Source organism: Grammomys surdaster, unplaced genomic scaffold (genome assembly GCF_004785775.1).
Source record: "Grammomys surdaster isolate TR1022 unplaced genomic scaffold, NIH_TR_1.0 191, whole genome shotgun sequence".
Classification (NCBI taxonomy): Eukaryota; Metazoa; Chordata; class Mammalia; order Rodentia; family Muridae; genus Grammomys; species Grammomys surdaster.
The window spans coordinates 11,571,125-11,586,578 of NW_021604636.1; the positions used below are offsets into that span (position 1 = coordinate 11,571,125).

Sequence of the window (15,454 nt, forward strand, 5' to 3'; positions counted from 1 at the left end):
TAAGCCACTTAACCTAGATGTGTACTCTAGAACCCAAATAGGCTCTATTAGGCTAATAACCCACAGAAATTTTCTCTTGGCTGTCAAGTGCTACAGAGTAAAAAAGTCTATTGGAAAAGATTCTCCTTTGTAAAAATGTTAACTCTGTTTCTTTTGTTTTTTAGACATCTATATTACTTAAGGATTAATAGCAAATGCTCTGTCTTTTCCCCCAAGAAACCATTTAATTTACTTGGAAGTTTACTTTGTTATATCACTGGTAAATTTTTATTACACTGTGCAAAGTCTTTGAAAGGGGGCAGATATTTTCAGATGTCTCAAGGTAACTAAATGTGTTCAGAAACACAAATTTTAAAATAAAATCATATATATTGAGTACATTTATAGAGGAGAGATCATTTGTATAAAAATGTACATAATATTTAATCCTTTACTTGGTAAAAAATGGGGTTTTAAAAGGTAGCTATCCAGTTTGGTCACTGCCCATCTGGCCTCCATCAGGCCAAGCTAAGTAGGAACATCTAGGTTAGATCCCTTCCTCCCCATTTCCTTGACTATCCTCAAGATATGCCCATCTTCCCTGAAAAGCTTCTTGGCTACTACACCAAGAACATCTAGACTAAAGTTTCTCAGAGGAGGCCTGCTGCACAGCATACATCCAGATTAGGTCCACCAACCCAATATCTGTGTTACCAGGAACATCCATGGAGAAACAAATGGCAAAAGGCAACCTTAAGAACATGAATGAGAGCCAGGGCAACATGGCACCATCAGAGCAAAACTATCCCACGACTGCAAGTGCTGTATGTCCTAATACAACCAAAGTACAAGAAAGTAGCCATATATCTATCCTTATGAATGTGATAGATATCTTTAAAGAAAAAATGAATAACCCCCTCAGAGAAGCAGGAAAATGAAATTTTAGGTAGAAGTCTTTAAAGAGGAAACTAATAGATTCCTTAAAGAAATACAGGAAAATATGAATAAATGAGCAATGGAAATGAATAAAAATGTTTAAGCCCTGAAAAGGGAAATATAAGCAATAATGAAAACATAATCTGAGAGAAAACTGAAGATAGAAAACCTAAGAAAGAGAACAGGACAACAGACACAAGCATTACCAAGAGAACATAAGAGATAGAAGAGAAAATCTCAGACATAAAAGATATGATGGAAGAAATTGATATATCAGTCAAATAAATTTTTAAATCTAAAAAAAAAAATCTGATGTAAAACATCCAGGAAATCTGTGATGGTATGGAAAAAAAAACCTTACCTAAAAATAATAGGAATAGACAAAGGTCCTAACTCTAATGACCAGAAAATAATTTCAACAAAATCATAGAAGAAAATATTCCATCCTAAAAAAAGAGATGCCTATACACAAATTTGAACAATATTTATCCAGAACTCCAGCCCTAAAAACAAAAAAACCTGAAGGAAAACTCTAACTGAGTTAGAAGAAAATACAGGAAATAACTAATTCATATCAGCAAAACAAAATAAAGTAAAACATAACAAACAAATAAACAAACAAAACAACATCAAAAACAATAAAGGAAGCACACACTTAAATACACACACACACACACACACACACACACACACACAGTACCACCACCAAATTTCCCAATAAAGAGATACAAGCTAACAGAATGAAAGAAAAAACAGGATCCATCATTCTGTTAGATACAAGAAACACAACTCACAAACAAATGTAGACATTACATAAGAGTAACAGGCCAAAAAAAAGTTTCCAAGCAAACTGGTCCAAGAAACAAGCTAGAGTAGTCATTTTAATATCTAATAAAGTAGACATTCAACTAAAATTAATCAAAAGAGATGGAAAGCTTTCATACTCCACAAAGGATACCTCATACTCCACAAAGAAGAATTTCAATTCTGAAAATAAATGCCTCAAATGTAAGAATACCCAGTTTCATAAAATAAACACTGTTAAAGTTTAAACAATACATAAAGCCCCACACATTAATAGTGGCAGACTGAACACCCTGCTTTAACTAATAGACAGGTCATAGAGACAGAAACTTAAAGGAGAAACAATGAAACAAAGAGAGGTAGTAAATAAAATGGACCTAAAAGATATCTTCAGAGCCTTAACTCACAAACATAAGAATACATCTTCTCAACATTTCAAGGAAACTTCTCCAAAATTGATCATACACTCTATAACAAGGGTAGCATCAACAGATACAAGAAAATTGAAATATCTCCTTTTATCTATCAAGCCACCATGGATTAAATCTGTACTTCAACAAAAATAGAAACAACAGAAAGCCTACAGACTCATGGAAACTGAACAATTCTTTATTAAATGATAACTGGGACAGGGAAAATAAAGTAAGAAATTCAACTTCCTAGAATTCAATGAAAATGAAGACACAACATACCCAAACCTATGGGACACAATTAAATCAGTGCTAAGAGGGATTAGCTAAGAGGAATTAATTCAGAGATTTAAGTGCCTTCATAAAGAAATTGGAGAGATCTCATACTCCCACTGAGAAGGACACTAAAAAAACTAGAATGAAAAGAGAAGCAAACACACCCAAGAACAGTAGACAGCAAGAAATAATCAAACTTGGGGCTAAAGTCAATAAATTAGAAACAAGGAGACAATACGAAGGAAATAAAAGTAGAAAAGCTGGTCCTTGAGAAAATCAACAAGGTAGACAAACACTTAGGCAAATGAACCAAAAGGCAGAAAGACAGTAACAAAATCAGAAATGAATGGGAGGCATAACAACAATCACTGCAGAAATTCAATGAATCATTAGGTCTTACTACAAAAGCCTGTACTCCACAAAATTGAAAAATCTAAATGAAATGGATGATTTTTCTAGATAGAAACCACTTACTAAAGTTAAGTCAATATCAAGTAAATTATATAAATTGTTCTGTATCTCTAAAGAAATAAAAGCATTCATTAAAAGTTCCCCTAACCAAATGAAAGCCCAGGACCAGATGGTCTTAGTGCAGAATCCTATCAGCCTTGCAAGGAAGAAATAATACCAATATCCCTCAAAGTATTTCATAAAATAGAAAGAGAAGGAACTCATTCTATCAAGCCACAGTCATCCTGATGCCTAAACCAAACAATGACTTAAGAAATAAAGAGAATTACAAACCAATTTCTTTAATGAACATTGATGAAAAAAATCTCAGTAAAATACTCACAAATTGAATCCAAGAATAGATCAAAAATATCATCCAACATGATCAAGTAGGGACTCCAACAATGCAGGGAAGTTTCAATATAGGAAAATCCATCAAAGTAATCCACCATATAAAGCAAATAAAAGAAAAAAGATTGCATGATCATCTCATTAGATGCTGAAAAATACTTTGACAATTCTAATACCCCTTCATGTTAAAAGTCTTGGAGAGATGAGAAATACCAAACACATATCTAAACACAATAAAGTAAAGGTACAGAAATCCAACAGCTAACATCATATTAAATTCCACTTAAATCAGGAACAAGACAGGCTGTCCACTCTCTCCCTTTCTATTCAACATAGTGCTCGAAGTTCTAGTTAAAGCAATAAGACAACTAAAATTGTTCAAGAGGATACATATCAGAAAAGAAGAAGTTAAAGTATCATATTCACAGATTAGTTGATAGTTTACATGATTGACCCTGGAGAATACATGAGAGAAATCATACAGCTGATAAACCCCTTTAGCAAAGTAGCTGGATACAAAATCAATTAAAGAAAATAAGTAGTTCCCTTTTATATAAACTATATATGGGCTAAGAAAGAAATTAGGAAAACAACAGCCTTTACAATAGCTACAAATAATATAAAATATCTTGATGTACTGTAACCAAGAAAGTGAACATCTTGTATGGCAAGAACTATAAGTGACTAAAGAAAGAAATTGAGGAAGATATCAGAAGATAGAAAGATCTCCCATGTTCATGGATTGATTGGATTAACATATTAAAAATGGACATTTTACCAAAAGTAATCTACAGATTCCATGAAATTCCCATAAATATTCCAACACATTTATTTATAGATCTTGAAAGAGCAATTTTCAACTTTATATTGGAAACTTAAAAACAAACAAACAAAAACACACAGGATAGCTACAACAATACTGTACAATAGAAGACTTTTTAGAGGTATCACCATTCATGATTTCAAGCTGTACCTCAAAGTAATAGTAACAAAAATTGCATGGCAAAGAAACAAACATGTTCATCATTTGATTAGAATAAAAAACACAGAAACAAACCCACACATTTATGGATACTTGATATTTGACAAAGTCAAAATCATCAAAGGAAAATAAAAACATTCAACAAATGGTGTTGGTATAACTGGATTTCTGCATATCCTATAGAAGCATACAAATAGATCCACATCTATTGCCCTGAGCAAAACTCATGTCCAAATGGATCAAAGACATCAACATAAAACTGGACACTCTAAATCTAATAGAAGAGTAATCAGAGATCTGCATGGAACTCATTGTCACAAGAGACAAATTCTTCAAAAGAATACCAATAGTTAAGTCACTACGATCAGTATTTAATAAATGTGATCTCATGGAACTGAAAAGCTTTGCAAGGTTAAGGACACCATCAGTAGGACAAAACAGCAGCCTACAAAGTGAGTAAAGATCTTGACCAACACTAATTCTGATAGAGGAATAATATACAAAATATATAACTAACTCAAAAATTAGAAATTAACAAGCCAAACAATCAAATTAAAAATGGGATAAATAGCTAAACAGAGAATTTCCAACAAAGTAATCTCTAATGGCTGAGAAGCACCAAGCAAATGGGGAAACCTGGTAGTGTATGTGTGGGTGTGTGGGTGTGCAGGTGTGAGGACAGTGTTTATTGCTGCACCATTCACAAAAACTAAGATATAGAACCAGTTAGATGTCCACCAATAGATTACTATTGTGGTACATATGTACAATGGAATTTTTATTTATCTGTAATAAAGATGAAATTATGTAATTTGAAGGAGCATAATGTTGAAAATCATCAGGAGAAGCAGAATAAGTCAAACTCATAAAGTCAAACACTGAAGGTTTTCTCTCATGTGGTTCAAGGTTGACATACCTTATAGATATATAGGGGTGTAAAACAAAAAAAAATAGAATGGTGTTCACTAAGGGTGGAAAAAGTTGTAAAAGGAGAGGGAAAGAGGGAACAGGAAACTAGAGTGGAAGATAAAACACGTGAAAGTAGAGGGATATTTTGGAAGGAGGAATGGAACTAGTCAGAGTAGATGAGGGTTGTAAGAGGGCTGTGGGCATGAAGTATGATGGTTAAAAGGTGAATAGTTTGAAACATCATAGCAAACTCATTATTTTGTAGACTAAGTTAAAATTAATTTAAAGTAAGCTCAAATATCAAAAATTTTAAAGAAAAGAATTGTAGCAACCATGCTTATCAAGCAACAAATGTTTTGTTTTATAATACAGATGAATTAACTTGGTCATGTGGTTCAAGCTTGTAATAGATGTAGGCTGGAAGATCAAGATTTCAAGGCCAGCTTGAGGAATATAAGAAACCCAAGGCTAGCTGGTGTTACAAGAGACCTCTTAAAAGCAAAACAATAAGCAAAACCCCTAGAACTAGATAAGAAGTAAAAATATGTGGGTTTGTTATAATTTTTGTGTAGTAGCTGGATGGAAAGTGTAAATATTTCTGTGGGCTGCAGACTACTCCTAAAAAATTAATAAATAGATAACTACAAAAAATTGATATTGTTTTAACGGCAACATAAAAGAATAAAACATACAGAGAAAAGTAACTCAAAATAAAATCTTAAAAGATGTACTTAAAGTAAGGTAGTAAATCATTTTAACATGTCTCCATTAAAGATCTTAAAAATGCTGAGTTTCAACAAAGCAATATCATCATAATAGTATTATACATGGTTTAACTTTTTATACTACTTAGTTTTTTAGAATAAAGAAGAAGTTACTGTTAACTGAGCAATACTAAAAGATGCAGGACATCTTTTTCTTGCTTTCAGCATAAGTCTCTAAATGATTTTTTGGTTTTCAAATTTTTAAATTATTTTTGAGATTATAATTACATAATTTCTGCTATCTTCTTCCTCCTGGCAAGCTTTTTCATATGTCTATCCTTGCTCTCTTTCAAATTTATGATCTATTTTCCTTTTTAATGTTATTATAAATATTTGTGTTTGAATTACACTTATATGCGTATATATACACAAAAAAGATTGCCATATGTATTCATTCCTAAAAACATGAACATGACCAATCTGGTCCATAGAGTAACATTTGTAGATTTTTTAGGGTTGATGATTATTGATTAGTTATAGCAATTCTTTTTCACTGTTGACAGTAAAGGGAGATATATGAGAACATTCATAAGAATAATCATCAAGATAATGTCAGAGGGCAAGAATGAACTGCAACATCCCACTTTTATTAGTAATCATATATCTTTAGAAGAAAAAAAGTCAATGAAATATTTTTCTTCATGTTGTAAATAATCAAACATTAAACATTTAGTTGTTTATATTGGCTTCTTTGTAGACTGAAAGATCCTGAAATAATTATATCTGTGTGGTTCTCATTAAGGTTATACTATGATAATGGTAGAATAATGGGAGATTTTGTAGTTTTAAAACTGATATTTTCCCCTAATATATTTTTATATTATTTTCAATAACTCTTTTGCTCAAATGAAATAATTTATAAATGATTTTCAATATCATCATACTAGAACTGAAACTTTAAATACATTAATTAAAATGTTAATATTTTTGTTTTGTTTTTAGTGGGGAAAATTTCTTTACTTATTTCTCACTCTATCATGAATACCTTTCATGAAGCATCATCCCAAATTAAACTGGGTTGATTTTGTTCTTGATTTATAGAACCAACATCAACATATTATCACTATAGAGGATGTTGATGCAAGCTGGACAGAATAGGAATTGCAATCTCAATTTACTTTGCCTATAAATATAAGTACTTGTAATATTTACCACTGACTTGAAACTTTCTGCTGTTGTCCATATCAGATCCTGCAGGCAACTTGCTTACTGATTATCTGCTCTCTCTAACTCAGCATTGTCATTACAGTTTCCAGAAATTCCAAATGCTGTTTCCTAGAGTAGCCATGCAGTATTACAGCTACAGTTCAGTGACTCACAGTCAAGTGGACTCGTAGTGTCCCTCCTAGTGAAACTTCTCAGAGCTCAAGAAGAACATAAGATTCCTCTTCGTGCTCTGGTATATTTCTGATAATTATTTGGACTGCCACTCAGAAAATTCACCCTAGAATTTTATCTGTTCATACTGACTCATACAGTTCAAAACTTATTAAATTTATTGAAACTCAAAAAGTCTTAGAAAGTCATATACAAATATAAATTAACAAAGCAAATACAGAATAATCACCACTGGGAAAATATTTACATGCTAAAAACATTATTTTCTTATTCAGTTAATAGCAGAGCAAAGCTTAGGCATTTATGCATCATGATACAATGAAATGCTATAACATACTGATTGTCCTTATTACATGTAGGCTCATTTTTAAGCTTTGACCTTTTTATTTAATATTACATGGCTGTCTTCAGATAGTTCAGACAATGAGATAAGAATACTTTTATTCCTGCCCATCATGTTAAAGTTTGTCTCTAACTACATCAATAGGTTGGCAGCCAAAGTACACGACTTGAAACTGAAAATTTCAGTTACTAATCAGACAGAGTTACTAATTTAATAGGCTGGCAAGCCAAGGACTGGTAAGATTCTGCACAGAGTCTTCCCAACCTAAGACAGAAGTGCATTGCTTTTGATAATGTGTTTTCCATGACAGGTAAGGAAGGCATTCTTGTCAGAATGACCTAAGACAGGATCAGTCTGGTTTATGTAATAAAAAGGGAGAGATGTGGAGAGCTTTTGGGGCTGCCTGGCAGGAAGCTGACATGGGCCAAGGACAAAGAAATGGACTGCAGGCAGGAATCTGACATTAGGCTGGAACAAAGAAGCAATTTCAGGCAGAAATCTAAATCCTAGGATAGAACAAAGAAGAAATTTTAGGCAGGAATCTAAATCTTAGGCTAGAAAAAGGAAATAACTAGAGGCAGCAATCTAAATCTTAAGCTAGAACAAAGAAGTAGGCTTCAGGCATCAAAATGAATCGGGCTAGGACAGGAAAGTAGGCTTAGATATTTTGGTCATCTTGATAAGCCCTTAGAAATCGTGATCACAGGACTCTATTGTTCTTTGACTATCTGGGTTTATTGCCTTGCTTGTTCCTTGACTATTTGCGTCTCTTTTATTGCTAGTTCCTCAACCTAGAACTGACCTCAATACTTGCATGTAATTTAAATAATAAAAAAGCAAAAAAGGAGGAGGAAGAGGGATGGGATAGGGGATTAATGTGTGTGTGTGGGGGAGAGGATTACATCTGAAATATAAATAAATAAAATATTGAATTAAAATTAAAAAAATAAATAAAAGGAAGGCTTTAGCTTAAAAAAAGAATAATACATTGTTTATTGGATGCCTACTTGTTCTTTCATTGTTGGCATATATACATGGATGGTTTGAACAGCATTCCTCCTTTCTCACCCCCAAAGAAGGAGCTGACAACAAAAGGCTGAGTACCTGGTTACCTCCCATGCCGTGACAGTTGAATATACCCACTTTTTCATTTTCTTTGCGGCCCATGTTATCTAAGCATTGATTGGTTTCAACATTTCGTATCTAAAAAAAACACAGAAAAATGGGAGAGTTAAACAAATCTAAATACATAAGACATAAACTTATTCTGTTGTCCATGAATTACAGATTGTTTATGAAATAATACAAATTTGTAAGAAAATGCCTCTAGAAATATGTTTTAACTGTTGCTTTCTCTTTTTGTATTTATGATTAGTCTTAAATTTACTTCTAAACTCTACCAAGTTTGAATTGGAACAATGTTAGGTTTGAAATTAGCATCTAATCATGAAATGAGAAAAACACTCTGCCATAAACATACTTTGAAACATTGGGATATTTTGAAATTCCATAAAGATTAATCAGAATTTAAAGTGCATAGAATAATATATAAAAATAAAAATAAATTGGATTTGTACTTGAGTCAATATTTTTAGATATCTACATCATATACTCTATCTTGTTCATAATAAATGTGATTATTTACATTGTTTCTGTGACTAAGACACACTTGTTCACTTTCTTTGATTCTTTGATGCTAAACTTAACAGAAAGGTTTTATAATAAAAAGCAGTTACAATATAAATGCCATATAATATTGAAGTTTCCTTAAAAATAAGATTACGTTTCCAATTATAGATATAGAGCCTTCATTTATAAACCAGTATTGACATTTTGTCCACAATTAACATAAAGTTACAAATTTGAGCGTAATGTAACTCAAAAAGATATTTATTAAAATTAAAGATGCTAACATTTATAAATTATACATAAGCTGTTATAAAAAGAACTGGCTAGAGCAATACCTCTATTAAGTGATATATTTTTAAATCATTCTCCATATTCAACACACAAGCACCTATTTAGAATTATCTACCCTGCTTCTGAGAATTCTGTACTTTTGTTCCATATAAAGAAATATGCATCTTTATTGTACACTGTGAAATTACCTAGATATTGTATTTCTACACGGTTATTATGGATTGGATATAAAACTCTTCCTTTTTAGAAATTAATAAAATTAGAGATGATGGATATAATTTTGTAGAAGACAAATGTGCTGTATATGATTCAATGTTTCTATTTTGTGAGTATTATGGCTACATGGTGCTTCCGGGGAGTGAGAAACAAATCATTTTATTTGCAGTTAAACCTCAAAGAGGAAATATGAGCAGTTGTGATTTTACTGGGTGAGTGGTGGAAGCGTTTAGAGATTTTCAAACCCTATTTCAATGGATGATATTTAGTTCAGAGTTACAGACATGTTCATCAAGAAATCTATATAACAACCTCCACAGACTGGGCAGAAAACACAGTGTTTATTGCACTGAGAACATCTAGGCTTCTGGAAGTATACCAAAGGTGGTATAGTGTTGAATTGTGTTCTCGGGCTGATGAAAGTTGTTTGAGAACTGAGCCTATAGACAAGTCTTTTTCAAGACTAGCACATATGTAGCAGATGTGCAGCTTGATCTTCATGTAGGACCTGAACAACTGGAGCGGCAGCTATCCCAAAAGCTGTTGCCTGTGTGTTGGATAAGTTCTTCTAGCTGGCCTGCCATTTCTGGCCTCAGGTGGAGAAGATCCGCCTAGCCTCACAGAGACTTGATGTGCCAGGGTGGGCAGATACCCAGGGCAGACCTCACCTACTCATAGGAGAAGGGGATGGCGAATGGAGAGCGATTGAGGGAAGAGGTGGGTGAGAGGGGGACAGTAAGAGAGATGTAAAGTGAATAAGTAAAAATGTATAATAATAATAATAATAATAGAACTAGCACATGAACAAAAATAATGAAGGGAATTTTTTTTAGAATGTGTCAATTTGTTAAAAAGTTGGATATCTACAAAGTTCATGGCACTTGAACAAATACTAAGTAAAATTTACAGTATTATATGTTAAGTCATCTGTAAGGCTTTAAAATCAATGTCCTTATTTTCCTCTTGACTTTTCTTACCTCGGCTGAATACTTACTAAGTTGTGTGCTTGTTGATCTATGTATTCTGACTTCACAGAATAAGTACTACCCAACTTTTCTTTTAAAGTAATTCATTAAGCAAATTATTATTGTGTGGCAGCCATATTTAATCCACTTTTCAAGTATGTTAGTTTGAAAGGGGCATTTTGAAGCTATCCCCATGAATCAGTAGCAATAGAAAATGTTCTCTTATTTTGTGTGGATCATTTCAGATTTTAGTATAAAATGATTGCTATTGTCCTTTTTTGTTTATCTTTAAACTTAAAATGGCATGTAATTAGGACATTTTAAGCATTTTGATATTTATATAAAAGGAATTCTGGTAGTTAATATACCCAGGTGCTCACCAAAGTACCATATGTAACTCTATGTAACATATACAGAGAGTTTTACAACCGATCTGTTTTCACTCATTTATAATCAGTAGAAGCAACTAGATATTGTCTAGATATTTAGGCAGCCCTGATTTGAGTATGTAACTTATAATTGAATTCAGTCCCCTAGTTTTATATTACGCTATTAGAATTTTTCTGGCAAGGAGTATGAGTCCCTTGTTTTTCTCTGAGCAGCTTCTGGACCCTGAGTTCCCTTTGCCGTCTGAAGATGACACTGCAGTCAGAACGATGTACTGCTGATAAAAGCTCTGGTAGCAATAAAATGTTGTTCGTAATAAAAAAAATCGCAAAGCATATATTCTTCATTGCAAAACCTGATAGTAGCATTTTAAAAAGATATTAAATAGGCACTTGACATTTGACTCTGATAAATTGGGTTCAAATTTTGAAAAAGAGCCTCCAAGTTTGGTACTGAGCAAGTATTTGAATGCCTACTTTAATTTAGGTATGTTGTGATTTTATTTGTGAATAAATGACAATAACAAAATAATAATATATTAATGCCTAAAATATATTATCCATGGTAACAATGTATTATTGATCTACCATCTATGACATATACATATAACCATTGAACTGATCATGGAGTTCCCAATGGAGGAGTGAGAGAGGAGACTGAAGGAGCTGAAAGGGATTGCAGCTCTATGGGGAGAGCAAGAATACCAACCAACCAGAGCACCCAGGGTCTAAACCATCAGCCTGGGAGCACATAGGGAGACACCCATGGCTCTAGCTGTATATAGAGAGCAGGATGGCCTTGTTGTGCACAGGCGGGAGAGGAGATCCTTGATCCCATGAAGGCTGGACGCCCAGTGGGGGAGTGAGTTCGAGTGTGGGGAGGTGGGAGTGGGGGGCCGTGTGGGACACATCCTCATAGAAGCAGGAGGAGGGAGAATAGAATAGGAGTTTCCTCAGCGAGGGAAATAGGGTAAGGGGATAACATCTGAAATGTAAATATAATATCAAAAAAATGACAGAGAGCATTAAAAATATATTCATAGTATGTCAGAAGATTAAAATTTCCTATGGGAGAAGAATAATTACTGTCTCCCAAGAATAAGTCTCTCCATTAGTTATTCAATACAGAATGATCAGCCCTAAAGACATGTACACATAAGCCATACTAAACAGAATCACAGTATTATATGTATGTATTTATTCATATGCATGTAATCTTAATAGCCAAAGGAAAAGAGACCATCAATATGAGAATGCCATAGTGGGATTAGAGGGAGGAAGAGAAATGGGAAAGCAATGAATTATGTTTTACTCTAAATAGCATTATTGAGCATAACTCAAGGAGACAGTCCTGAAAATCGAATTCTTATTGGGAAAAGTAACCGTATAAAACATAATTTTTTATAATAAATAGGAATTTATAATAAGAAATAAGGTATTTAGAAGCAAAAGACTGATTAGATTTTAAATAAGTAAAGAAAACTTGATATCCAGGAAAACACATTCTTGTAAAATTAAAGTGTAACAAACCAAATTATCATTCAACTTTTCAATGTATGCAAAGCCAGGTTGCTAACCAAAAACTTTGGATTTACCAACTTGATTTTCAAATACAAATACCACTAAGGTCGCAACATACATGAATTTAGGATATTGTTCTCAGTAAATGAGGGCATATTTGTTCATTTTTAGGGACTCAATTTGGGAGATCTTGTGGTGTATATTTTGCTTCCTGCATCATATTCAAGCTTTTGGAAGTTCTTCTGGTTCCGTGAATGCTGTGGGTTAAGTCTACCATAATTTACCTCCTGATCTCCACTATTGTCTTCTGCTCTAAATACCCGCTGCTCTTCTTGAGATTATGGCAGCAGAAAAATACTTTCATTCTGGCTCCCTGTCTTGTTTCTAATTCACTACCAGCAGCAAAAGTGAGGTTTTACTGTGCATGAATATCCTAAGAACACAGGATTAATTCAAGACTAAATAATGCATGGCCTTCTGCTTGCCCACTCTTCTATGACTACAGCTGCTAATCAATTATTATGGTATTCTGTAACTTGGTGGGGAAGATGTCTGTCATTCTACCTTCTTTTCTCCTTTTAAAATTAAAATGGCTTGTTCTTTTAAGACTATGGATTATGTTTCATCAATTGTTAGGCAATTATTTCTGAGAATATTTTCCATTTCATATTTTTAGTTTCCTATACTTTAATGACACTTCTTAGAGCTTTGCTAAATTTGAATATTAATGTTTTTTCTAGATTACAGTTCACAGTGTTTATCTTATATTTTAGTTTCTTTTTAATGATTAGTTTTTAACTAAAATTTCAATATGTTTGTATTATCTATAATGGTATATATTTCCAGGTTTTACAGTCATTTAATATTCATTCCTTTGTATAATTTGTTGAAAATTATTTCTTGTTTCTTTGCATGAATCCTATTTTCTTCAGTAGGAAGGTTGATTGGGGCCATTTTCTACTTCAGATTGAGAACTGTCTTCTCTGTACTTTTAAAGATTGTTAATTAAAAGGTTTCTACTATGTTTTATAATCTCTTAGTTTTTTGGTTTTGTTTTGTTTTGTTAGTCAGAAACTTGATTTTCCCCCTCTGACCTTACCTTTAGACTTTGGTTTCATTCTCTGTTTTTTTCTTAAAGGGGCGGGGAGGGGAGTTCATAAAGTAAGCTTCAAGAATCCACAGGAAACAGGACGCTGAAACACTTTAGAGAGAAAGTGGAGATTCCACCTATGTGCAAAATGCCCTTCCCCAGTTCAATTACTGATTGTAAATTAACTGAAAAAAAATCTCATCAGTTACTACAGGACATTATCAGATAGAAATAAGAAGAAGAAAAATAATTTGAAAAAAGTATACAAAGGAATGAATGTTAAATGACTATAAAACCTGGAAATAAATACCATTATAGATAATACAAATATATTGAAATTTCAGATAATACCTGTATCTATAAATACAGGTATTATTGTGTCCAAGTTTCTATATGACCTCTCCTTTCTTCCTTCTGTTCTTTCTGCAAAGATGTCAATGTCATGCCAGTGATGAATGTGGCACGTCCCATTACATAGTCAGTGAGTCTCTCTCAATATCTCATTTATGTGATATTGATGTGTCAAAGTCACATCATGTATTCTTTTTGCTCTTTCTATCCATTTTTTGTTTTTTAGTCTGTGACCTGGTGTTCTTTTTGTTTTAGTTCAATGATGTCATTTCCAAAGAATTTCAAAATAGATCTATTTTTATTAGTAGAAGCCTGCCCTATTTTTGAAGATGCAACCAAGCTTGTGGCTTCTTAATTTAAGTGCAAGCAGTGTCACTTGTCCTTCAGAATGTAGCACGGAGTGGTTATTGTATCTGAAATAAAGTTAAGTCTGTCAAGCTGCCTGGATACGAAAGTTGGGAGAATAGAAATAACATGGATGGATGGTTTAGAAAACTTGTCAGAAGGAGCTTTGATTAATGTACAGTGTCATATGTGTTGTCTGCAATCAGTCTACACGTATACAAGTTGAAGCTTATCCTTCATATTAGCTTATTCAGCCAGCACCACCTCCACCATAATAAAAATATTTATATGTAACAAACTTTTACCCACTGTGTTGGGTTTTTTTCCATTTTGTCATTGTCACTTTATTAAAAATATCTAGACAAAATAACATAATGGAGAAAAAGGTGGTTTTCATAGTCAGCCTCAGAGGTTTTAGTCCATTGTGGCAGAGCAGATGTTGATTAGCAGAGCCAGTTGAAATAGTGTCTAAACAACACCATTCCTTTCCTCCCACGCTATGTGGCTAGTTCAGTCCACATTTAGGGAAGGTGTTCTTTTCTACTTTATTGTCTGTAGAATTTAAAGGAACAGACAAACCCTCAGATGTAGTTCATTAGTCTCCTGGGCACTTTTAAATCCAATCAAGTTGAAAAAAAATCAAGATTTATCTCCCATTAAGCCAATGAAATGACAAACATTGAACTAATGTTAAGTAGTTTTCACAGATAATGAATACAGTTATTACACTGAAGATGGAAACTGCCAGGCCCAGCTTTCAGATAAGTGATTGTTATAAAGGAGGCCTAGAAGGAACATGTAAGAAAAGAGTTGTTGTAGATCAGAGGCAACAAAAGCCATAATGGTAAGTCATAAATTATCCAGAAACACAGTTGGGAATCCAGTTCTGTAGACTGGAAACAGCTTCAGTCAGATGGCTCAGCAGGTGTCATTTGCCTCCAAACCGGTAAACCTAACTTCTATTACTAGGATCTGCATAATGTAAATTTCCCTTTGACCTACTAGACTTACTATTGTGTATATGAGTTTAAAACCAGAAACCTAAGGACAATTTGCTATCACAGTCAAGTGTGTGCTCCTAAAGGGTATCTGTGAAAACAATGGGCAAGGTCCTGTCC

General features: G+C 33.2%; 1 protein-coding gene across 1 annotated transcript in view; it reads right to left on the reverse strand.

Moving 5' to 3' along the window:
• The window catches only part of Galnt13 (polypeptide N-acetylgalactosaminyltransferase 13), a 299,245-nt gene that overhangs the window by 36,115 nt on the left and 247,676 nt on the right, over positions 1-15,454 (reverse strand). The window contains 1 exon segment of the mRNA XM_028769296.1: positions 8,647-8,745. Coding sequence (XP_028625129.1) covers positions 8,647-8,745 — 99 coding nt within the window.